The sequence below is a fragment of the Vespa crabro genome, chromosome 20 (genome assembly GCF_910589235.1).
Source record: "Vespa crabro chromosome 20, iyVesCrab1.2, whole genome shotgun sequence".
Lineage (NCBI taxonomy): Eukaryota > Metazoa > Arthropoda > Insecta > Hymenoptera > Vespidae > Vespa > Vespa crabro.
Window position 1 is genome coordinate 3,441,503 of NC_060974.1, and position 27,500 is coordinate 3,469,002.

General features: G+C 35.5%; 1 protein-coding gene and 1 long non-coding RNA gene across 2 annotated transcripts in view; one reads left to right on the forward strand and one right to left on the reverse strand.

The window, feature by feature from the left end:
- Positions 1-2,845: 2,845 nt before the first annotated feature.
- Positions 2,846-27,500, reverse strand: part of LOC124431029 (general transcriptional corepressor trfA-like) — a gene marked incomplete at its 5' end in the record, with an annotated part of 105,939 nt that continues 81,284 nt past the window's right edge. Inside the window, 2 exons of the mRNA XM_046978389.1 lie at positions 2,846-5,706; positions 27,320-27,423. Coding sequence (XP_046834345.1) covers positions 2,932-5,706; positions 27,320-27,423 — 2,879 coding nt within the window. The remainder of the gene's footprint in view (positions 5,707-27,319; positions 27,424-27,500) is intronic.
- On the forward strand, positions 14,022-15,062 carry LOC124431239. The gene is made up of 3 exons (XR_006943947.1): positions 14,022-14,067; positions 14,184-14,314; positions 14,595-15,062. It is a non-coding gene; the product is annotated as an uncharacterized LOC124431239 (long non-coding RNA).

Genomic DNA, 27,500 nt, shown 5'->3' on the forward strand with positions numbered 1-27,500 from the left:
TTTTTTCTATTTTTATTTCGACGTCTACTTCTAAGTGGCTACCACCATGATAGCATTTGAGAAATTCATTTAACAAACGTCTTAGATAAATTTATAGTTTTCGAAAAATACATCGAGGATATCCGCAAGATATATCCAAACGACGATCATTCTCTTACTACCTCTCCCACTTTTTTTCTCTCTCTCTTTTTCTTTTTCTTTCTCTTATATTTATATTTATTTGCGTTCATCTCTTAGAAATATTTTCAAAAATGTTTTAACGATATTCTCGTTCGTCATTTTTTTTAATATTATACTAATTTATTAATATACATAATCATTTACGAAAAAAAGAAAAATGAAAAGAAAGATGGCCAATCTCAAACATGGCCGATCGAAATGTCATCGAAATATTATAATTCTTTTTTGCATATATATTTTGTATTTAATTATTAAATTTTATATTAATTCGCCGAGGATAATTTTATTAATTTTTTTTTTCTTTTTTATTTTTATGGAGAACACACGACGAGCGTTCTTCACAGTGTATTTCGTAAATAGCAGACGATCGTTTCCAATATGGCCGATTTATCGAAATATTATTATTTCATTCTCCTATTTAGATTTAATTAGTTATTTTTTTTCTTTTTTTTTTTTTTTTTTATTAATTTATCGAGGATAATATTATTCACGATAAAGAACACACGACGTGTTTTCTTCTCACGTATTTTAGAATTATGTACATGCATTTATTATATTTCAAGGAAACATGGCGGATGCCATATAAACATGCATTCATACATACATACATACATACATGCATACATACATACATACATACATACATACATGCATACATACGTACATACATTACTTTTTTTTTCTTTGATTTTTTTTGTTTCTTTTTCTTTTTCTTTTTCTTTTCAACGTACGAGAAGAATTTCAGAAATGGAGACATACGACGAACAATATTACGATCGTTTTATCTTCCATCCCTTTTCTTTTGTTCATTAGATATTTCGTTTTCTCTCTCTCTCTCTCTCTCGTATTTGTATCATTGATACCTCTTGCAAAATTAATATGCTAAATAATCCTATCGATATTATTTATACTTATCGCTCTAAATAGGACGAGTTTCGTTTAAAACATTGAAAAAAAGAAGTGAGGAAAAGAAGAATCAAAAAAAAAAAAAAAAAAAAGAAAAGAGAAGAAAGAGAAAAGAAAAAGAGAGAAAAAGAAGAAGGAGACGATGAAAAGAAGTGACGATGATGAGGAAAGAAGGAGAAGAAGAAGAAAAAAAAAGAAAGAGGTTGCCCCTTCCAGTTCTCAAGAGTGAAACGAATCGTGGCAAAGGGATACGTAGGGTGAGGTAAGAGGTGTATGAGTGTTAGTGTGTATGAGTATATGTATATGTATGTGTATGTGTATGGGTAGGGTGGATTTTGTGTCCGTGTGTGTTGTGCGTGTCAAACGAAAATCCGTTGTAAATGGACTCAACGAAATCCATTCATTTGAAACATCGGAATAAACATGTGGCGCTTAAGTGTGTACATTGATCGAGACTCGAATTAACTCGAGACGGTGTTTAGCGAGTAGGCGTTAAATTTATGAATCATGAAAATAAAGCAATAACTGATGAGGGGGTTTAATGATTCGTTAATGATTCTTAAATATACGTTTTTATACAAATACGTACGTACGAAACACACACACACACACACACAGACACACAGGTGCATGCACGCGCGCGTGCACACACGTACACACAGAGGACAAAGATACACATATACAGAGAGATATAAAGGTGTATAGATGAGCGTATCGAGTATACGATATAAACTCAAGGAAGATAATATTCCAGCTTTGATCATGCATTTAAATTCGCCGTGGTATCTTTCGAATGGCGCCGTTTACAGTGAAACGTGTATATTTTCCTGTTATCTTGGTAAATGGCATGCCGCTTTTACATAGAAATAGGTGTTACGTTTCAACGACAAAATCTAAAGTGTAGGATAGAGATAGAGATAGAAAGAGAGAGAGAGAGAGAGAGAGAGAGAGAGAGAGAGAGAGAGAGAGAAAGATAGAGATAGATAGATAGAGAGAGAGAGAGAGAGAAAGATAGAGATAGATAGATAGAGAGAGAGAGAGAAAGAGGAAGAGGATTTGAGGATAATTTCGAGATAAAAAGATAGGGAAGGAGAAAGAGAGAGAGACGGACATATAGAGATAGAGATAGATAGAGTGAAAGAGTGAGAGAGTGAGATATATATATATAGAGAGAGAGAGAGAGAGAGAGAAACGTCCCCTCTTGCCTTCGAACGTTAATGGGATCATGTAACAAAGTTCAAAGTTCAAAACCGGAAGTAAATCGAAAAAAGATATGCGGATCCTAATATATGTACATGCACACGTTGCGTGTCTTTTAAATCTGAAAGACCACGGAAGGGCATAGTTACGTCATTTCTTTTTTCTTTCTTTCTAGTTTTATTTTTATCATCATTATCATTATCATTATCTCATTATCATTATCATTATCATTATCATTATTACTATTATTATAATTATAATAATTATTATTTTATTATTATTATTATTATTATTATTATTATTATTATTATTATTATTATTATCATCATCATCATCATCATTCTCTCTCTCTGTCTTTCTCTCTGTCTTTCTCTCTCTTTCTCTCTCTCTCTCTCTCTCTCTGTCTTTCTCTCTCTCTCTCCTTCGCACCATCTCCTTCTTCTTTTCTTTCATTTTTTCGCTCGTTTGTATTTTTTTTTGTTTGTATCTTTTTTCGTCCTTTTTTTTTGTTTTTTGTTTTTTGTTTACTTTTATCCTTTTTTTTTCCTTTTTTTTTCTTTTCTTTTCACTTTTCTGGTTTTTTTTCTTTTTTTTTCATTTTTTTTTTTTCATTTTTTTCTTTCTTTTTTTTCTTTTTTCACCCCATTACATGGCCAGTCTCTCGATGCCGAGTAAACGCTCGGTCTTTTTCGTACTTCTCTCGCTCGATGATTCTTCGTCTTCGTCTTCGCCATCGCCGTCATCCTTCTCTTCGTTCTCCTTCCTCTCCTCCCCTTCGTTCGTCTTCTTCTTATTCTTCGTCGTCGTCTTTTTCTTTATCGTGCTGGTGGACTCCAAAAAGGTAGCAAGAGGCGAGGAGTTGCTCGTCTCGCTTGAGTCGACACAGGATGAGAAAGAGGAGGAGGAGGGGGCGGAGGAGGTGGAAGAGGGAGGAGAGTTGGAGGTGGAGGTAGACGTATTAAACAAGGAGGAAGAGTTCCTCTTAAGGAAGGGAGGAAAACTCGATACTTCGGGACGACTTGTATCAGGAACTATCGTCTTAGTGGTTATCGTTTTGGTCATAGTCTTAGTCATCATAGTCGTCGTCAGTGCGTTCGCCGTCGTCATCGTTTCGGTCATCATTGCCGTCGTCGTCGTCGTCATGGCCGTCGTCCTCGTCCTCGTAGTCGTCGTCATCGTCGTCGTCGTCATCGTCGACAAGGACGACGACGATGAGGATGACGACGACGATGACGACGACGACGACGATGGCGACGACGATGGCGACGACGATGGCAATGGCAATGGCGATGACGACGTTGTTAACGAGTCGAAGACGACGTCCTTGGACGAATCTCGATTGGTATTCTCCTCTCTCCTCTCGTTCGAATTAAGGATCGCCGTAGAGCGACGCGAATCTGACGAGGTAATAAATCCCTTTAACTTTCTTGGATTCCTCGGCGACGAGAAGGACAATAATGTACCGCCGGCGTTTCGTCGTACGCCATGACGCAATTGTTTCTGAGAAGAAGAGGAGGAGAACGACGCGGCTTTCCTCCTCTTCGGCAACGTCAACGCCGACGCCGGCACCAACGGCGACGACGACGGCGACGCCAACGTCGTTCGTGAGTTCGTCATCTTCGGTGTCTTCTTTCGTCTTTGGGACGAGCCACGTGAACCACCAACGTCGAAGTAAGAGGAACGGTTCGAGGACAAGGCTGAGGAATAGGATGATAAGGAGAGCGAGGAGGTCGTCGTTGATGCAAATGGTATTTCCGCGACTGGCTCGCTGATCCTGCCGACTATATCCTTCATATCCTCCACCTTTTCCACCTTCTTCTTCTTCTTCTTCTTCTTCCTCTCCTCCTCCTCCTCCTCCACGTCCACCTCCTTCGCCGCCTCCTCCATCCTTTCCCTTTCCTCCTTCCTCCTCTTCTTCTTTAAGTCTCTCCTTTCCTCCAGTCCCTCCGCAATCTCTTCTCCCCCCCTTCTCTCCTCCTTCGCAAACTTCTTCTTCTTCTTCTTCCTCTTCCTCTTCTCCTCCATCGCCTCCTCCTCCTGCTCCTGCTCCTCCTCCTCCTCCATCTCCTCTTCCTCCTCTCCTATCTCCTCCTCCTCCCCTCCTCCTCCCCCCTCCTCCCCTTCCCCGGCATCCTCCTCCGCATCCTCCGCTGCCCCTGTCGCCTCCTCCTCGTCCGTCCGCTTCACGCTCTCGGACTTCTTCCTGGCTAACGGGTTCCTCCTCCTCGGCCAACCTGGACCCCTCTTTCCCTTCTTCTTTTTTTTCTTCCTTTTCTTCATCTTCCTCTTCTTACCGTCCAGCAAATCAGGCTTTTTACTTTGACTAATGGTGCCGGCGACGTTTGTCTTTTTTGAGGTTGCTTTTTCAAGGTTCTTACCGATGCTCCTAGTCGTGGTTAGGAGCTCCACCTCCTCTTCCTCATCCTCCTCATCCTCGTCCTCCCCCTCATCCTTCTCCTCGTGGGTGGCGTTGCTGTTGGTGGAGTTGCTGTTGTTGCCATTGCCGTTGCCGTTGCCGTTGCCATTGCCGTTGCTAGATGCTACCGTTGGCACATCCAACGTCACGTCGTCCTCTGTCGTCAAGGTCGCCTCGGTGGTGATCATTGTAGTCATGGTATTCCCTCTCGTAGACGTATCTTCCGTATGTACCTCCAACAAGGTCCCATCTCCTATCCGGGATTTTTTCTTTTTCGATGTAGAGGATAATACCTCTCTTCTACATGCTTCCTCGCCGGCAGCACCCTCGCACAATTTTTTAGATTCAGGAGAGGAAGTCTCCGAGTTCAATGTTATCCCGGATACGGACGATGGGTCCCTTTCTTCCGGCAATTGACACTGCGGACCGACTTTCTCCCCGGGTCTGCACCGACGTTTTCTCTTCTTTCGTTTTTTACGTTTGCGACATCTAAACCTATCCCTACCGTCCTTCTCTTGGGCCGGAAGATTGGGACAGATCGTTTGCAGCTGTTGTTGCTGTTGTTGTTGCTGTTGCTGTTGATGTTGCTGATTCTGCTGTTGGTGTTGATGATGCTGCTGCTGTTGCTGTTGCTGTTGCTGTTGACTAAGTTCACTCTGATGGTGTTGTTGTTGTTGTTGTTGTTGTTGTTCCTGTTGGTGATGCCGATGTTGCTGCCGATGAGAATGGCTACCGTGTCGATGGCGTACATTGTGCTCGGCGCCTGACATTCTCCTATGTAGGGCCTCAACTCGATCGGGCGGTGCCACTTGCGTTAACACCCTAGCGTATGCCGACAATCTTCCAAGTGTATGACCTTTAGCTTGTACCCTTCTAGGTTGTCCACGACGATTTAATCCAAGGTAAAGTGTCTTTTTCCCGGTCGACCATCTTACCGAGCTGTACGTGTTGTAGTTGTGCTGTTCCAACGTCTCGTTGAACACGCAGTCCTCCGTATACTCTCTCTGTAAAAACATCAGAATGCGTTAAAGGATTTTTATCGTTTTACCTTATCCCATAAAGGATTATACATTTTTGTTTTTGTTCTTTTCTTTTTTTCTCAATCTCTTTGTTTTTTCTTTTCTATTATTTTCTTGCAATATTTTTTCTTCATTATCCTTCTTTTTTTCCTTACATAACTCTACCTTCCGGCATAATGTAGTCGTTCTACCATCTATACGTCAGATACCTGCTATTCAAACGAAGTTTAAATACGCGATTGAAGGGATATGTGGGAGGGGAAGGGGGTAGGCGATGGTAATCGAGGAGGGAGAGAAGGGAGAGGTAAAAGACAGGAACAGGGACTGGGATAGGGGAGGGGTATAAGGGTAAATTTAAATTGAAACTTTTCCTCGTCAAAAGCATTTACATGTTAAATCAACCCAACCCTACCGGCCACTTCGATAGCACTTAACGATGCTAGGTACCTACGATTGGCCAATAATGATCATCTTAATTTATGAAACAAGAAGTTTTCTTTACTTTTTACGACGACTCATATGCAAATGATCGTAAAAGCATGTACACTCACACATACACGCAGAACTCTAATCAGGTTGATATCTTCCATGTGAAATATTAAAATTCTGTATTCCACGATAAAAAAGTAGACAATTTTGCGTGAGTGAATGAGCGAGCGAGCGAGCGAGCGAGCGAACGAACGAGCGAATGAGTGAGTGAGTTAGTGCATGCGCGCGCGCGCGCGTCATGTGAAATTGGACGAGACGAGATAAAGAGAGAGAGAGAGAAGGAGAGTATTTAGAATAAAATTAGGTAGTCTGGTGGAACGAACGACGTTGGCTCGATGCTCTTATGTTAGCACGCGAAATAAGTTCAACGTGATATCTAATATCACATTGTGCAATTACTGGCTTACCTTGCCAAGGTTCTAGCCACAAGCGTGTTTTACATCTCTCTCTCTCTCTCTCTCTCTTTCTTTTTCTTTCTTTCTCTCTTTATACTTGAAACTATAATTTGCGATACCGGCATGATAATGAAGGGTCATTAGAAACATTGTGTTCGCGTCCAACCCGTTACTTTTCCTTCCTTCCGACCTTACAAACGGGAAGAGAAAAAAAGATGAAGCAGAAGAAGAAGAAGAAGACGAAGAAGAAGAATAGTAGAAAGATAGAGAGATAAAGATATATATATATATATATATATATATATATACCATGTCTTCTTGTGTAAGAAGAAAACTCGTCGTTAGATTTTAAAGGGTAAAATTATGTTACAATTTCTAACGTTTTATGTCCAATATAAAAAAGGATAAAGGTGGGAAGAAGAAGAAGAAGAAGAATAAGAAGAGGAAGAAAAAAGATCGAGTGATTGATTGATCGATCGATCGATCGATAAGAAAAATCTTTCTTTGAACAAGATCGAACGGTAGTGGTCTTTTAATGGCTTTCGTAATAAGACCACCTTTTCTTTTTTATATATATATATATATATATATATATATATATATATATATCGGTGTACGTTCATGCGTGTATATGTGTGGACCTGATGCTTAAGTTAAAATAATCTCTCTCTCTCTCTCTCTTTCTCCCTCCCTCTCTCTCTCTTTCTCTTTCTCTTTCTCTTTGAAAGAACCACCGATCGAGAACGTTTCGCTCCTCTTTCTAAGACCTAGATCTTTAACACCAGAGAATTGAGAAGAAAGAAAGATAGAAAGAAAGAAAAAAAAAAGAAAGAAAGAAAGAAAGAAGAAGAAGAAGAAGAAGAAGTTGTAGGTTCACTCTCTCTCGTTTCGTGATGTAATTATATGCTACTGCTGGTGTGTCGGCCTGTTTGTCGAATCGTTTGTCTCTTACTTACTGACTCAGACGACTAGAATCTCTACAGTTATATATAGAAACCGACAGGCAACGAGATAGACGTATACAAAGAGAAAGAAAGAGAGAGAGAGAGAGAGAGAGAGAGAGAGAGAGAGAGAGAGAGAGAGAGAGAGAGAGAGAGAGAGAAAAGTCGGACACATCGAAGAAACGTAAGAGTCACACACACATATATATATATACATAGAGAGAGAGAGAGAGAGAGAGAGAGAGAAAGAGAGAAAGAACTTCAAACGTTACTTCTTCCTTATTGCTGTGGTTAATCAGAACGGATCAACTTGAAAGCGCAAGAGAACGAATGCGCAAGAGAGCTCAAGAGAGTGCAAGAAAGAGAGAGAGAGAGAGAGAGAGAGAGAGAGAGAGAGAGAGAGAGAGAGTTGCGCACGAGCGAGCGTAAAACGCGTGACGGTACCGAGGATGAGAAAATTTATGCGTGTCCTCTTCGATGACGGATTTATTAGAATCATGAGAAGATGAAGGAGGTAGAGGGATAAAGTGGATTGCCGATTGCTGACTACGGAGAAACATAATGTCATCGATGAGAGTAAAGTTATAGCACGTGCCTATACTATACTAATATCATTATCACTATCTACATAGCTTGGGTTACCATTAATCCCAAATTTACAAACTACTACTGTATTAATATTTGTATATTTAAATGTTTTACATGTAAAGAATTGTAGCGAGGGTTTTTAATTTTTCTCTTTTTTTTTTTTCTTTTTTCTCTTTATTATGTTTCTTTTGCTGTTCGTTTATTTTTTTTCTTCTTTTTTTTTTTCTTTTTTTTTTTTTTTGAGAGAGAGAGATATGTTTCAAGAAGATTCTCAAGAGGATTCTTGAGCTTCTTTCGTTGAAAGGAAATTTCGATAAGGAGAAAGAATACAAGTGTGTAAAATAAGAGTGGACGTAGACCATTTTAGAGATAAAAAAAAAAAAAAAAAGCAAAAAGAAAAAAAGTAGAAGAAGTTGCGAAGTTGAAATTCCTGCTCTCATTCTCTCTCTCTCTCTCTCTCTCTCTCTCTCTCTCTCTCTTTCTCTCTTTCTCACTCACTCTTTATCTCTCTTCATTTCCTTGTTTTTTCGTTTGACTTCTTTCCGATAGGATGCGAGACACGTACAATGTAATGCAACGCAATGCAACGCAATGCAATCCAACACAAACAACTAAATCTAATATTTATGGTCATTCCTCTGAAGAATTCGTAACTGGTATAAAGAAAATGATACAAAGATACGAATGATGGTTGGATGGGGTGGATGGAGTAGATTAGGGTAGAATATGATGGGAAGAACGATAAGAGGGGTGGTAAAATGGAGTAGTAAAAGTTTCTTTTCGCGATCATAAGAAAATCTTTTTAGATTTTTATCTTGGTTAGAGGTCTTAGATAGTAAACTTTAATACGTCTAAGGTATACGTTCAGGTAAACGTCCAGGTATATATCCAGGTATACCGTACAGGTAAACGTAAAGCGTACTTATAATGCGAAATTTCTTTGAATCGAACGTTAAATGCGCCAGGGATAAACACATAAGTAGGTACTACTATACTAGATTGAATCTGGTTTGTCAGAGAAAGAAAAAAGAGAGAGATAGAGATATAAAGAGAGAGAGAAAGAGAGAGAGAGAAAGAGTGAGTGAGAGAGAGAGAGAGACAGACTGTGTGTGTGTATGTGTGTGTTTGCTGTGCGTGAGAGAGAGAAGTTGACTCCCGCGTACACGCACGCACGTCACTCGTTTACGCGAAAGGCTACTACTACTACCCATAGAGACACGGAAGATCTACGAGACGCCTCTTGATCTTAGATAGGAAAGGATTACCTACGTGCAGAGGATTATGCGTTTTACCTTACGCGGATAGGACAACTTCGCTTAGACGGATGAATTCCAGGGAAGATTGCTTTTACTTTTGTTGTTGTTGTTGTTGTCGTTGTTGGTTGTCGTTGCTGTTGCTACTGCTGCTGCCGTTGCTATTGCGTTGCCGTTACACTACGCTGTCGCCTGTTGCTGCCGATGCAACTGCTTTATATCTTTCTTTTTCTTTCTTTCATCATGAGAAAGCAACAACGGACCTTCGTTTCATTCCACGAACTCGAATGAATTATTAAATTTTTAATTTGAACGCGTCGAAGAAACCAAATATCTTAGCGAGCGTCATCACCGTTTCCTCTTTTTCTCAGTAAATCTTCTCTCTCTAGGACTGATTGTAGGTGGATGGGAAACGGAGGAAGGAAGAGGAGAAGGAGGTTGTATCTTTGAAAATGGACATTTCATTTAACCTCACCTAACTTCGCTTAACCTCACCTAACTTCATCTAACCTCACCTCGATACATCCTTCCTTTCCTACAATTCGATTAGAATTTTTACTTAAGGATAAAATAATGATTGACGGAAGGTCGATGGATTTCTTTAAGGGAAATTCATTTTGTGACGAGACGACACACACCCGAGCCAATTAAAGGTGAATTAATATAAAATGAAAGGAAACGATTAAAAGCGGCGGGAGATTTTTGCGTGAGGATCCGTGAATCAATGCCAAAGAGAAATTCGTTCCGGTTCTGACGGTTAAGAACGATGCCGAGAAATCAAAACAAACTTCCCTGTTTTTCCTACTTCTAATTTATGGGAATGTTGAAATGAAGGCATCGCCATACCAGTTTGTCTTGTCGTCTACGGGTTAGGGAGATGAATGTGTCCGCGGACCTAAGGAATTATATGTATGTAATGTATATATACATATTTTTATATATATATATATATATATATATATACGACACACAAATATATATATATGTATCTGTTGAGGACTTGGCGCGTTTCCTTTCAAAGTGTATTTCCTGTTGAACGGAACGCGTTCGTTCGATATGCTTCTCTTCTCTTTTCTTATTTCGAATAGTCTTTTGATCTTTTTCAACGAGCAAACGAATAAAACCATCACGTGTTAACATTACCGTGGCAAAATATTAATGGTATATGCCATAGGCATATATGAAGTTTTGAAAGTACTTATCGGATTAAATGATCCGTGAAATTTGTTGATTTCTCTCTCTCTCTCTCTCTTTCTTTTTGTATCTTATATGCTAAATATATTATATTGTCGTATTTGTTTATTAGTGTATATATATATATATATATATATATATATATATATATATATATATATATAATAGTATGATCTCGGGACTCAAAAATGTTTCTTATATGATTTTTAAAAATCCGATATTGCACTTTTTCATTCTTTCGTAAAATTTTTCAGACGATTCGTTCGTTCGTTTGTTTTTTTTTCTTTTTTCTTTTCTACTCTGTTCCTTTTTTATTTTCCTTTGGAGATTGTAAAACTACAAACATCAAGGAACTTTTGTTCCCACTCTGTATATACGAGTATACGTAAATACATATGTACACGTCGTTTTTGTACGTTTTCAATGGTGGAATATGTCACGATATAAGATTACTATATAAATGACCATTGCGAATGATATGTTGAATGTTTACAACTACCGGGTGTTAATATTTACTTTTTACCAGAGAAATGTTACGGGGCGAAGTTATTTGAGTAATTGTGATTCGTTGAAATCATTCACGTTTCTACCATGCAAGCTGAATACTAAGTGTCAATTCTATATATATGTATATATATATATATATATATATATATATATGTAGGTCCAATAATAGTTCACATATGTATGTACGTATGTAATAAATTTGCCGTTGTACATTCTGGTATTTGTTCCATGTCGTAATAAACCAGTTTATACGTAATAAATTCGATATTGTATATCTCTTAAAAAATATTCGAGTTGTTAAACAATCGGGATAATAATTTGAAAATGTAAAAAAAAAAAAAAAATGCTTTCACAATGAAAACTATTGAAAATATTGTTCTAAATGCCGTGATATTTTATGATGAGTATTGTCAATCCTATAATAAATGTCTAAATGGCAAACGTTGGTGATGGTCTTGTTTGCGGCAAGCTTTTGACGTTAAACCATTTAGACCCCAAGGGTAATAAAAAGATACGAGCGAATATAATGTCGGTCCGGATTCTCCGTTTAGAAACGATTCGTCTGAGTTGACATGCTTGCAAGAGTGCAAGCATGAACGGTTACGTGTTGCTATTTATTGCAACGAGAGAAACGTCACAAACCTTACCCTTAAGAGGTTAAAACGTCGACACCCGACATTAACTTCCTAATGAGTCTCTCTCACTCTCTCTCTCTCTTTCTCTCTTCCTCTTTGTTGTTCAAAAACAGAAAAAAACATAAAACAAAACGGACAGAAACATAAGAAAACAAAACGATTGTAGAAAACAGGAACACCGTTTAAAAGAAAACTAGGAACTACATCGTATTCCAAGATCTCCCTTGCTGTTACACTTAGGCTTGTTAAAAGGAATCGCGATTTCTGAGAGAGGTCAAAGTCACAACCAATTCTCTTTCTCTCTCTCTCTCTCTCTCTCTCTCTTTCTTAAACATTCTTTGTGTGTCATAATTCTAGTTATTACCTCTTTCCCCACTTGCATCCCTTTCAATGGAATCCTCAAAAGTCCATCACCATTCTCTCACTATGCCTCGGTCATCATCCGAGTTCTCTTTAACATCGATGACCCTTTTTAAATGATCCTTCGCAACCCTGACTGTCGGCAACCTATTACCAACTATTAACTCGATTCTTACATAAGTTATAGTCACGCTATAGTTGATATCACGGTAAACTTTGCAGCAAATAGTAATAAAGTTTCTCTTAATACTTTAACTAACATGGATATATACCAATGGAAATATTTAATCAATTTAACTACAACAATAATTTCCAAGAGTTCTTGGATTTAATGATTCCAGTAATCTCGATTTAGACGAGGTTGATCCTATGAAAAAATAAATAATTGTTTTTTCTCTTTCTTTTTTTCTCTCTCTTTCTTTTCTCTCCTTTTTTTTTTTTTTTTTTCTTTTTATGCCGAAACATAGAGAGAAAGAGAGAGAGAGAGAAAGAGAAATTAGTTGGACATATTGTAAATGATAATTTACGACGACGATTTTATGGTCCTAATTACTCTTTTTTTTTTTCTTCTTTCCTTTTCTTTCTTTCTTTTTTCTCTCTCTCTTTTTTTCTTCCTTGTAAGTAGCTACAGTAGGCATATAAATTTATCGAATCGAATTACGAAACTTTCAGATATCGAAGGAGGGAAAATCTAACTGTATATTGGAGGGAACGATTTCAATGTATATAATTGAAGAAAGAACAATATATATATATATATATATATATATATATGTATATATGTATATATGTATATATATACCTACGGTAGACTTATATGTACGTATATATTCTAGGATAGGATCAAATTCTTTTCATATTTAATCGTGTGGCCGTTCTATTCTCACGCTATTAACGAGGCATATAATCAAGTCTATGGTAATAATTAGAAGGGAAGGTATGGAATAACGAATGAATTAAAATCTCTCTGGCTGTTCTTGTTGTTGTTGTTGTTGTTATTATTATTGTCGTTATTGTTGTTAATTTTTATGATTATTATAAAGTAGTAGAAGAGTTGAAAGAATTTTGTTTGTAAGTTCTAATCAGGTTGGTTCGTTGGGTTGGTTGGTTGGTTTTCTCATTAAACGAATTATACGAATGAATATTATCTTGACTATGAAGAATAAGAGTAAGAGTTAGAATAAGAAATAATAGTGGTAGGGGGGGAGGGGAGAATGTAAGAAATAAAAGAAAAAAAGAAGAAGAAAAAAAAAATAAGAAAGCAACACGTTAGCAACTTCGCTCCTCATTCCTCAGCTCATATGCATATATATATATATATATATATATATATATATATATATGTATGTATATATATGTATGTATGTATACGTATATAAATGAGAAGCAAATTAGAGATATACGATCGGTCATTGGCAAATGAAATGACACGGAAATTTAAAGGATTTACGGGTGCCTAATCGTTCAGTGCCGATAGAGGTTACCGACAAACCGCCGGCTATTAGATAGATAAAAAGACAGAGAGACAGACAGAGAGAGAGAGAGGGAGAGAGAGAAGAGAACTAATCGAATTAGCAAATTAATAGCTTATAGGCTTGCTTTAGAAGCGGGATTATATAGAGGAACACATACTACCATACACGCGCCAGAGCAATAATCGTAAATCATTGGATTTGATTTGGTAAATCGATTTATTATCTTCGCCATTAAACGCGATTAGGATCGAAAGTTTAAAATCCGTGGAATTTCTCGGATAGGCGCGAGTCGATGATAATGGATGATCGAAAGGTTATGTGATCTATAGATACTGAATACATGTATGTATCTCTACCTGTAAACAGTTAAGATATTATATACTACATAAATATATATATATATATATATATTTATCTGTTATAGGAATCAAGAGGAGGAAGAAGAAGAAATGAAAAGAAAAGAAAAAAAAGAAAGGAAGAATGAAATAAAAAAAAAAATCAAATTCTAGGTATATATTATATATTATATGATCCAATATTAACCTTTTGGGTTCGTTCGTTGAAAAAAAAAAAAAAAAAAAAAGAAAGGTGTTAAAATATTTACTGACATATATTCTTTTTTAAGGGTTGAAAGTTTACGAGATGATATACATAGAATTGTTCGAGTTATATGTTAACACCAAAAGAGGATTTTCGGGATGATATACCCAAACGTCGGGCATATCTGTCCTGTCCTGTCTTGGCCTGTACTGTCCTGTATGTATTTTACTTTCTTCCTGACGTCGAGAAAAGGTACCGCACTCGTAAACCAAGCGAAAATACGATGTCAGCGTCTTTCATACAAGAATACATACATATATATATATATATATATATATTATATATATACATATACATAGAAGCATACATACATATACATGTATATCGTTTGCTACCTTCAGTGGTGCTTCTTTAAATCCTGTTTTATTTATCATACATACATTTATATATATATATATATATATATATATATTTCTTTTTTTTTTTATTTTTTTAGATCGCTTGGTCGATCGAGAATAGCTTCAAATCGATTTATCAACGAATTCATAATCTCATGTAAGAGGAATAATCGAAGGTAGGCTCGTTTAGATCCATTGTAATCCTATGGTTTATCGATCACGATGGAACTGTTCGAATAATACGATTATAAAAACGGTATTATACTTTACGACTGTGTGCATAGTTGGTTGGCCGATGTAAAAGAGACAGAGTTAGAGAAAAAGAGAGAGAGAGAGAGAGAGAGAGAGAAAAAGATCATTTGAGAACCCCCATGAAGGTTTCGAGTTATGGCATCGGCCAGTTGACCACGTAGAGACATCAGACTCTTTTGAAATTATTTAGTGGGCATTCCTTCAACGCCCACTCCACAGCCACGAGCCAGTCACAAATTCTTGTTGTTGTCTTATTCACCGCGCCTGTTTTCTCTCTCTCTCTCTCTCCCTTTTTTTTAACTACACACACGTACACACAGATATATATATATATATATATATATATTTTTTTTTTTCTGTCTCTCTTTCTCTTTTGTTTCAGTGAATCGAACTCATCTCAGGAGCATTTTCTGTTTGTACATCATCAATCGAACTCTTGTTTAATTCAATTTCGAATATAGAGATAATTTTCTTTATCTTTTCTCTTCTTCTTCTTCTTCTTCTTTGGATCGGCCATTAAGTTCCTAGATGATGTACATTTAAAAAAAAGAGGGGAAAAAAACAAAAACAAAAAAAAAAAAAAAGAACCAGTATTTCTTTTTTTCTCTTTTTTTCCTTCCCTTCTCTTAACTGCTACCTCCCTGGCAAAACCCCCACCTCGCCCCCACCTATCACCTCGTCGGCATGTATCGCAGGGATCAACTATGATGTTAATCGTGTCGATGGAAAAAACGTTGCTACTTATATACCGACACAGGGAAAACGCACATAGATCTTTTACCCATGAAATGAATTTTCTACGTGGAAAAAAAAAAAAGAAAGAAAGAAAGGGGAAAGAAAAAGGGGGAAAAAAAAAGCTTTTCATTCTGGTCGTACGTTTTTCTTCACGACATATATTCAATCAACAATATCCCTTTGTCCACCAGCATCCCTCCTCCTCCCACCCATCTTCACTTTGATCTCCACTAACCCTTTAGTGAGAATAGACAATGATGGACGAATATTAATATTAATCTTTCGTCGAGTTCTTCGGTCGACAGTAGACCGGATATATCATTCGATAATTAAGATCGTTTGATTGGGGCGGGCGCATATATGCGCCCGTAGGAAGGACCGCTCGTGCGACGCGCCGACGCGTATACGCGCCCTGCGAAATGTTTTCTTCGTTCACACTATTGTACCATGTTGTATGTCCCAAAGCGATCATCGACATCGAAACGTTTCAAAGCTTGGAATAGCTCGTAGTCAAAGACGTTTATAAAATAAGCCGAGTGAAGAAGAACAAGAAAGAAAAAGAAAGAAAGAATGAAAGAAACAAAGAAAGAGAAAAAACAAAAAGATAAAAAAAAATGCAAATATTTCGTCGAAACAGAAAGATCCTAATTGGGAATTAATTTAATCGGTGCTTTGGTGGTTGAATTTTCGAAAGAGAGAGAGAAAGAGAGACAGAGAGAGAGAGAGAGAGGGAGAGAGAAAGAAACGAGGGGGAAAAAAAAAAGGAAATAATAAAAGTCCTGTTTCGAGAAATAGACCGACAGTTAAACAAAAAAGATCGATCGACAGATTAGCTCCTAGGGCGCTTCTTATGGTGGTCTCGTATTACTTCAAAAATGCGATCCCTCCCATTTGATGTACCTCCTACCTCTATTTCCGTTCGCGGGAAGGTTTTTCATTTTTTTCTTCCTCCCCTATCTTCCATTCCTCTTATTTCTTTCATTTTTTTTTCTTTTGCTTCTAATTTTTTTCTTTTCATGTTCTCATTTCTCTCTCTCTTTCTCTCTCTCTCTCTTTCGTTTTTTTTCTTTTTTCTGTCAAAGTAGTAAAAAGTCTAGAAAAGCGAGCAGGGACAACGATTTTCCATTGGCGAGTTATTACCCCCATGGGATATTCACACATGGTCTTGTACGGAAACGAGACACGGAGATCCATCGATCGGTCTCTTTCTCTCTCTCTCTCTCTCTCTCTCTCTTTCTGTCTCTCTCTCTCTTTCTGTCTCTCTCTCTCTTTCTGTCTCTCTCTCTCTTTCTCTCTCTCTCTCTGTGTCTCTACATTCACAGTATCCGATCTGGTCTCTCTTTTCAGAGAAGAAGATTCAACTGGAATGAAGTGGAAATAAGAGTGAGAGAGGAGAGTGGGTGGGGGGGAGGGGAGGGAGTGAGGACGAGTGAAGTAGGGATTAGGGGAAGTAAGAGATTCAATGGGAACTAGTCGAACGAAAAAATTCTAATATTTATGTGACACCTTGGAAATGATAAAAGAAGAGAGATAGAGACAGAGATAGAAAGAGATAGAGATAGAGAGATAGAGAGATAGAGATAGAGATAGAGATAGAGATAGAGATAGAGAGAGAGAGAGAGAGAGAGAGAGAGAGAGCCAATTAAACTTGAAAGTCAGCCGAAAACTATGGAAAACAACCCCCCGCTGTTGTTTGACGCGTCATTGAATCGTTGAGCCTTAACCTGAACCCTTTCCTCTTCCTTCCCTCTTTCTCCTTCTCCTCTCCTCTCGAGCACCCACCCATTTCAGATTTAACGGCCATCCTTTCTTTCTATTTTTTCTTTTTTCTTCCTTTCTCTCCCTTGGCTTTCTTTTTTCTGTTTTCTGTTTTTTTTTTTTCTTTTTTTTTTTTGGTTGTTTTCCCTTTCCTCAAACTTTTCCTCAACCCTATAACTCGAAAATGAAGTTATCTCTTGGTCGTGGGGCACCTCCCCTTCACCCCGTCAACCCCCTTTTTTCACTTTGCCCCTTTTTAGCTTCTTCTTCTTCTTCTTTTTCTTTTATTTTCTTCTTCTTTTTTTTTTTTATGGCCATTGTATTGTACTTTCGAAAAATACACTTGTCATCAAGGACATGGATCGTCAGATAAAAGGGGGAAACGAAAAAAAATCCATTGACTTGTTACATATACATACTCGTAATTATCTATGTGTATATATATGTATATACACAATGTGTAGGTGTATACGCATGTACCTAAACATGTTAGACAGTGACGTTTTAAATATGACGGTGTCGAATAGACAAGCAAAGTTTCTTAGGGTGAGTTTCTTTTTTGTAAATCAATTACCACTCTCTCTCTCTCTCTCTCTCTCTCTCTCTCTCTCTCTGTCTATCTATCTATCTATCTCTCTTTTCTTTTAGGCTCTAATTATTTTTCTTTTTCCCTTTTTCTTTCCCGCTTCTTTTTTTTTTTTATCCTTTCCTTATCTTCGTTCGCAACGCTTCGTACACGTACGCGAACGAATAATTTACAATCGAGAAAAGATTTTTTAGCGATGCGATCGATAGCTTTCGATAAATTAACGACAAGAAAGAGAGATACACCTTTGTCCGAGGTCTGAGGAAGGATCACGAATAAATAAAAAGGAAGAAAGGGTGAAAACGATAATGAATGAAAGGAAAAGAAAAAGAAAAAGAAAAAGAAGAAAAAGATTGTCTTTAATGTGTTCAGCTAATTCGCAAAAGTTAGAAAACGATATAAAGCTTTCTCCCATCCCCTTTCCCCCCCCCCCTCTCTCTTTCATCTGCCCGTTTGACCCCCATCGTCCCCACCTTTCGATGACCATTGTCCAATCCCTTCTACAACCCCCTTCTCTTCCATCCCCCTCTCGACTCCTCCTCCTCCTCCTCCTCCTCCTCCTCTCTCACTCTCCCCCTGATAATCTTTTCTCTTTTTTCTTTTTTTTTCTTTTTTTCCTTTTTTTTGTTATGTTCTCACCGCAGTGATTATCGCACGTTCTACGTCGCTCGAGTTAGTCGTCCGAAGCTTTATCGCGTTTCCTTTGATATTTATTCGAGGCATCTCCTTTTATTGGATACCTATATATACACATACATATATAAATACAAACATGGAGAATCGTTGGAAAGTTGTTGGGTGTCGTAGTCGTTGTCGTCTTTGAGCATGGTTAAAAGTTTCTTCGTTCGTTCGTTCGTTCATTCGTTCGTTCGTTCGTTCGTTCGTTCGTTCGTTCGTTCGTTCATTCGTCCGATCAGTGCCGGGGACTAACCTTGTTAAACAACGTTTCCCTATCTCCAAGTTCTTTAATTTATATACGTCTACTTCCTTCTCGCGATAAACTCCAGGGCACTCTGGGGTCTCAAGGAAATCACGGATCATCAAGGGACACTGTAGTAACCAGGTCTATTTATCGATCGAGTGGGTGGATTTAACTGCTCATGTTGTTTGACCATCCTTAGAGTTCCACTTCTTCGACTTTCACTTTCTCTTTCTATATATATGTATATGTATATGTATATGTATATGTATATGTATATGTATATGTATATATATATATTTATGTATGTTATCTTTCTTCTTTTTCTTGAGGTAAAAAAAAACAAAAGATGAATGAAAGAAGAAAGACCATTAAAGACACTTGTGTGACATGCGAATTAACACGATCGTTTCAAGGTTATCTAAAGGGATATTAGATTTAATGGTATTCAAATTTTTCTATCAAATCTATAGAATTTGACGGATACAACGATTCTCACGTTTTAAGGACAAAAGGCGATCGAATCCTTGACTGAGAATCCTTTAACCTTTTTCTTTCCCTTTCTCTTTTTTTATTTTTTTTTTTTTTAATTACTTTATATACTTTTTATATTATTTTATATATTATTTTTTATTCGTATGCATATATATATATATATATATATGTATGTACGTATGTATTTATGTAGATATGTATATGTGTATATATATATATATTTTTTTTTTATTTTGTTTTATTCTGAGGAGATAGGGATAGCATTCGAACAGTCGCAGTGGTTCTCAAGTATCAAATGCAGTGGTTGAAAAACTTTCAAATTTCCTCGACTCATCGTCCGAATCAATTCTTTTTACTTCATACGTTAATTTTTTTTATTTACACATACACACACACACATATATATATATATACACATAATTTTTTTTTTTTTAGAAGATAACAGAGAATTTGACGTATACAGTGATTCTCATCTCACACATATAATAATACATTAATATTTTATTTTCTTGCGTTTATCATTTTCTCGAAGAATATCGAAAGGATAATCGTCGTCACAGTTGATATGTCGTCACGGAGGATATAAGTTTTATGTGGGCTTTTGAAAAAAAAAAAAAAAAAAAAAAAAAAACAAAAAGAAAAGGAACAAAAAGGAATAATCAAAAAATGAAAAGAAAAGAAAAGAAAATTAAGAAGATAAAGGAGATTAAGCAAGAAAGAAAGAAAGAAAGAAAGAAAGAAAGAAAGAAAGAAATAAGCAAACGGGAAGTCGGAAAAAAAAAATTACTCGCATGAATAAATCCTCGTACTTATGTAGGGTGTAATTAAAAGGACGCGCGAGGGACATTTTATCTAATCCGATTGGTCCCGTTTAAGGCTTTATACCGGTTATATCGAAACCAATGCGATTTCAAATTCAACTTAACTAACTATCCCGGGCGATCGTTCTTTGATGAAGCCGAGAGAGTAAAAAGAAAAAAAAAAAAAAGAGAGAGACAGAACGAACGAACGAAAGAGACAGAGAGACAGAGAGACAGAGAGAGAGAGAGAAAGATTTAAAATCATTTGGTAGGATGAGGTGGGGGCGGGGGGTGGGAGGGGAGGCCGAGGCTGAGTAAAAGAAATCTCTTTTTCGAATCCTTTTCCTACCCGAGTACAAATTAAGTATTTAAGATAATTAGCCGGTCCAACGCGCGCTCATTTCCTTTCCATTCCTTTCCTTTGGCGAAAAGTCATTGACGAGGAAAGAGGAGACTTACTGTCTCTTTCTGTCCTTTTTGAAAGAGAGTATTAGTACGTATGTATATGTGTGTATGAGAGAACGAGAGATAGAAGATATGAGATCTTATCTTTTGGTACGAGACCGACCAGGCACCAACGGATTCCCGTTTCTTTTTCGGGTGAGCTTCCATGGAAACTGATTTACGTGAACGTAACACAGCTAACAAGAGGACGCAAGAGTGTAGACTCTTGGTTTGTTGGTTGTTGCTCTCTGTTTATTTTTAAGCTGACCAATGAGATCTTCTTTAGAACGAAAACGTTTTAGCTGAAAGTCCAATTGGATCCCGGAATTCGAACACTTTATTAACATCTCTCGTTTCGAATTGATTCCAAATGATTTTTCTTTCTTCCTTCCTTTTCTTTTCCTTTTTTTTTTTCTCCCCTTTCTCCTTGGAGATCTTTTTCTTTCTTTCTTTCTTTTTTTCTTTTTTTTTTTTTTATTATTTTATTCTTTTTTTTTCCCTCTTTTCTCTTTTCTTTACTTTTTCTTTTTCGATGATCCATCGATGATGATTATTTACTGGATTATTTGTTCTGATTAAAAGGAAAAAAAAATTAACGTTTCTTATTTCTTCCCTTTTTGCTCCTTTTCTTTACCTTTCCCATTTAATTCGTACAAATCAAACGGGGGGAAAAAAAAAATAATCAATAATAAAGAAATAAACGATCAGTACGAAATCCCTTTCTTTCGATATTTATTTATTAATCAGTTTTTCTTTTTTCCTTTGCTTTTTTTTTCCTCCCGTTTTTTACAAATCGAGAACGCTCACACATATCAACAAACTTTGCGATAACGTAACAGCGGTAATACTTAATAATAATAATAATAATAATAATAATAATAATAATATTAATAACAACAATAATAATAGTAGTAGCACTAGTTAACTTTGTCCTACTAAAGATTAATATAAGCCCGAAAAAAAAAAAAAGAACTAGGACGAATTTTGAAATCACGTCTAGTTAAATTCCAATGAACACGTCACTCTCCCTCCTCTCCTCCTCCCACCATCACTCCTCCTATACACACATATATACATATATATATATATATACATGTATAGGTGAGTACGAGTCTATGAGTTGAAGCAGGTCTGTATTATTATAACACGAGCACAACAAATTTCTATCGTAATAAGATTTCAAGATCGCTTACTACGACTTAATCAACTTTATCTGCTAAGCCCACGCGCATCGATGCTAACTTTCAATTAATTCTCTCTCTACCTCTCTCTCTCTCTTTTTCACACTCTTTTTCTCTCTCTCTCTCTCTCTCTTTCTCTCTCTTTCAGAGAGAAACTCGTATATAAAGGAAACTAGCTTAAGCCACTTGTAACTCGTTTGAAATTTATAATCGTGTTCGGATAAATAATAATAAAAAAAAAAAAAAAAAAAAAAATAAAAAAAAAAATAAAGAAAAAAAAAAAGAAAAGATAAACAAAAAGGAAAAAACAACAAAAGTAGAAACAAATAAAACGTACGGCGCAAGAAATAATCCCGTTTATCGAATATATAAGAATATATATATATATATATATATATATATATATATATATATATTTATATACATAAAAAGAAGTAAACGATATGGAAAGTTATAATGCGATTAAACATTTTTTTCCTCTATCCTTTTTCTTCTCTTTCTTTTTATCCTTTTTCTTTCCCTTTCGAAACTTATCCATTAATAATAGATTATTTAAAAATCATTGGAGATCGAGATCGCTATGATCCTTAAATATCGATCGGATTGGTTATGAACGATGATCGTTCGTTAGCTCGCTCGTTCGCTCGATCGATCGATCAATCGATAGATCGATCAGGCACGCGTTACGACCAATACCATGAAATAGGATCATGTCATCAAGTATATACATATATACATACACACATACACATATATATATATATATATATATATTTATTTACATCTTTTAGTTCGAACCTGTTAAGAACGAAGAGAAGAAAGTAAAGTAAGAAAAAGGAGAGAAGAAGTAGGATGGACTATTATGGTCCACCCGGTTTATGGGGATATGAAAAGAGCAAAAAAAAGTAAAGAAAAAAAAAAAAAAAAAAAAAAAGAATGGCACACACATATGGACACACACATATTGACAAGAACAAGCAGAGACAGAGTGACAGAGATAGAAATAGAGATAAAGAGTATATAAATATACATACACACACACACACACACATATATGTATGTATATATATGTCGCCGGAGGGACGACGCTCATGGCATTCGAACGACCTTCGGATCTATTCTCGATATAACGTAATACCTAACCGGAGGACTTCCGTTCGAGTGTAAGTGCTCCATTTGCATCTATCGTAAGGCGGATAATCAGACTGTTCGCTTTCTCGCTACATGTCTCTCTCTCTCTCTCTCTCTCTCTCTCTATATATATATATATATATATATATATATATATATATCTTTAAATATGTATATATACATAAATACATATGTATGATAGTACCTATCGAGTCTTGTAAACCGATCGACCGCCGAGTTCTTCGCATTCCATATTATTTTCCTCCTCTCTCTGTCTCTCTCTCTCTCTCTCTCACTCTCTTTACCTCACCTTCTCTTCCTCTTATCTCTCTCCCATACACATCATATCTTTCCACCCCATTCCCCCAATTACCACTTGACCACCTCATCTCTTCCCTATCAACTCATCTAAGTCTCGGGCAACCCCAACTATCATACACTTTTTTAATTTTTATATTCTTCTTTTATTATCGTTTATCTATCTTTTTCTTTTTGTTTGTTTATTTCATTCTCTCTCTATCTCTCTCTCTCTCTCTCTCTCTCTCTATATATATATATATATATCTCTCTCTCTATATATATATATATGTCTCTGTCACTCTGTATCGCCTATTAACACGATGAAGGTTTTCAAAACGCAAAGAGAAAAAGAAAAGGAATCTGATCAAATGTTTATTTATAATTTATCGTCAAATAATAATAATGATAATGATAATGATAACAATAATAATAATAATTTTCTATGAAGTCTCGTTATAGAGGTTAATGTTTTGATACGTATTATTTATTTATTTATTTATTTATTTATTTATTTTATTTTTGCGTATTATCTTTCCATATCTTCGAATTAATAATAAAATTTATTAGGAACATATCGTTTATGACATATGATTTATAATTACTATATTCTGTAATATAATAAGGCAATTATGATATTATACATAGAGTATATGGGTATACATAATTCTTATGTACATACGTACTTACATATGTATATATATATATATGTATGTATGTATGTATGTGTGTATATACATGTATAAATAAATTATTTATTTATTTAAGAAACAACCTTTGATATCATTTTGTCGTGTATAATATTAATCATTCATACGTTATTTTATTATATATTTGAAAATTATGAATTATTTTTCTTTCTCCTCCATTGTTCTTTTTCAATTATTGATTCAATACTTGACAATTGTCATTTTGTTAGGATTAATTATAGATCATATAAAATACTAATTTAATTATTTATATGAAATTAATAAAGTTATTATAAATAACTTTATTATTATAAATAATATGATATAGTTATTTAGCTTTAATGTAATTAATATATTTATACTATATATAACTATATATATATATATATATATATATATAATTTTTTTTTTATAATTATATATATATTTATGTAAATATATATACGTGCATGTGTGTGTGTGTGTGTGTATTTTTAAAGGAGATAAATATCAAACGAGACAAGTCATCATTCGACTCTTGACAGATCTCGATGAAAGGGAGATGAATCGATATCTTTTAACACCTTCAAACCGCCTGCCATCTCTCTTTTAAAAGATCATATCATTAGACTTGTTAGGTATCATCTAACTCAATTTCAAATTCTTTATTATCAAATACTTATCAATTGATGTCAGGGTTAATTACTTCATTATACATACATATATATATATACATACATATATATATTTGTTTATAATGAAAGAATTAATTACTCTTTAACAATAATAAATAATAATAATGATAATAATAATAATAATTGTACGTTTGAAAAAATTAATTACACCATGTAAACAATTTATAGTATTATTTATATCATTATAGTTATATGTATATATATATAAATATAATATAAATAATATTACAAATTTTTCTCATAATATAATTTATATATACAAACATACACATACATACACACATATATATGTGTATATATATACATATATATATATATACGAAGTTGCTTTTTTATTGATCAATTCTATCGATCATCGAATGATTGTCTTCCACATTAGTCGTTCATAAATATCGACACCGGTAGATATTCGGATTTTATTGATGGGGCTCGATCGAATCTTTTTTAAGATCAAAAGAGAGAAAGAGAAAAACAGACAGACAGACAGAGAGTGAGAGAGAGAGAGAGAGAGAGAGAGAGACAGAGATAGAACATACATACATACATACGTATATATATTTACGAATACATATATACACATTCATACATATATATATATATATATATATATATATATATATATATATATATATGTATATATATATAGGGTTGTACGAAGGAGCCGGAATCGCGATATTTGAGGCGAAGGATGCTTAATTGTATGAATAATGGAGCAGTCGTACCGAAAAAAGTAACCAAGTTCCTTCGAATACCATAAAGGAAGCGAAGAAGAGTTGGTTTAGGAAGAAAAAAAGAGAAAGAAGAAGAAGAAGAAGAAGAGGAGGAGGAGGAGGAGGAGAGAAGGAGGAGAAGAAGGTGGAGGTGGAGGAGAAGTAGATGGAGGAGGACAGAGGACAGAGACCAAAGATACCAGGGAGAGAGTTTCAAATGCGTAGTAGGTTCGATGGGTTTTCGAAGGTGGATACAGGGATGTGGGGAGAGGGAGGGTATAACGAGTCACATTGGATATAAGGGGAGTCAAAGGGAAGAGTTGAGGAATGGAGAAAAGGGGTGAAGGTAGAGTTAGAATACTGCGACGTAGGGTAGGATAGTGTGGGCTGAGGTGGGGTTGAGGTGGGGTGGGATTGAACGAAGAGAAACTAAACATGCTGATCCAATACATTCCGTCTTCTTCTTTTCCATAAAAGAAGAGAAGACGATCCTTACACCATTGAACTTGTATACCCACTTTACAACTCTATCCAGTGAGTGAGTGAACGAGTGAGTTAAGAAAAAAGAAGATAGAGAATGAGAAAGAGAGAGAGAGAGAGACAGAGAGAGATATATATATATATATATATACTCTTTTATCTTCGAATATGTTCTTTGAAATATAATTTTGCGGCTTAACAAATGTAAAATATATTTTTTCCTTTCGTCGTATTTTTAAAAAAAAAAAAACGAGAAAAATAATACTCAAGCGTACTGTATGATAAATTTTTGCGACTATTTAAAAGATTGGATGGCATGGTGGATGGGAGGGCTTGGGGGAAGGGGAGAGAGAGAGAAAAAAAAAGGAACATCCATAAATGCCATCGATCAAAACTTCAATCCTTATTTTCTTTCATTTCTACGTATTAAAGTTATTATTTAATTAAATTATTTAATAAAATTGATTCGTCGAGTTATCACGAATCTATCATATTTTTTTCATTATTATTATATCGTTTAAGTATTATTACTCGTACGATCGTACACGATCGGATAATTTATTACATATATATATATATATATATATATATATATATATATATATATATATATATATATATTATACAAAAACAGAAAAATATGTATACATATATATACATTATGGTAATTCGTTCTATATTGTAATTGAAATTTCATTCTCGGATTGTAAAGAAGTTTAAAGAAACGAAAGTAAGATGAAGAAAGAAAGAAAGAAAGAAAGAAAGAAAGAAAGAAAGAAAGAAACAAGAAAAGAAAACGAAAGAAAGAGAGAGAGAAAGAGAGAGAGAGAGAGAGAGAGAGAGAGAGAGAGAGAGAGGGAGGGAGGGAGAGAGAAAGAAAAGGAAGAAATAAAAATAGGACTTTAGTCGTCACTCATCATATTCCCATATTGAAAGCAAATCAACAACACTTTGTTGGTTGTCAACACTTAAGTATATAAGGTGGAAACGTAAGTCGGTATAATCATGTTTCTTTTTTCTTTTTCTTTTATTTTTTTTTCTTGTTTTTTTTTTTTCTCTCTGCCGGGAGAGGGGAGAAGGGAGGACGCGCGTGTGCGCGTGTTTATGAGTGGGTAACTTAAAAATTTTCTTTTCTTTTTTTTTTTTTCTTTCTCTTTCTTTCTTTCTTTTTCACTTTTCAAAACAGCAGTCAATAACAACAGCAGACAGAAATGAGGTATATCACATTGGAATTACGGTAATAGATCTTGGGGACAACTCCATTCATCCAAAGAGTTTAAGGTTAACCGTGTAATTCTTTCAGTACTATGTATGTAAGATTTTTTTTTTTCTTTTTTTCTTTTTTTTTTCGAAACGACAACAACAAAGTACACATATATCTGGATATGGTTGGATAAAAGGGAAAATAAGAAAACCAAAGGAAAAAGAAAAAAGACCATACGAAGAGATAAACAGAGAAGAGAAAGAGAGAGGGAGAGAGAGAGAGAGATAGATAGAAAGTAAGAAAAGTGGATAGACGGAGAAAGAGATACATGTCGCGTGGCAAACGATTTTCCCTCATGTGGAATGTTGATAAATAGTTGACTGTTGGTGGAACAGACCATAATCGGAAAGAATTTTTCTTGTCGCCAAGTTAAAGAGCAACTTTTTCAATGGACTTGACTTCACTTACCGAGCCATAAAGCAGACCGCAGGAATCCATGCAGAGGTAAAGGCAAGTCGCGACACCCTGGATCCTCAGTTGACCTCTCGACACCGAAGTCCTTTGAAAAATCGCTGCAAAAAGAATAAATATATATATATATATATATATATATATACATACTATGTTACGAGAAATGAATAAGGTTGGA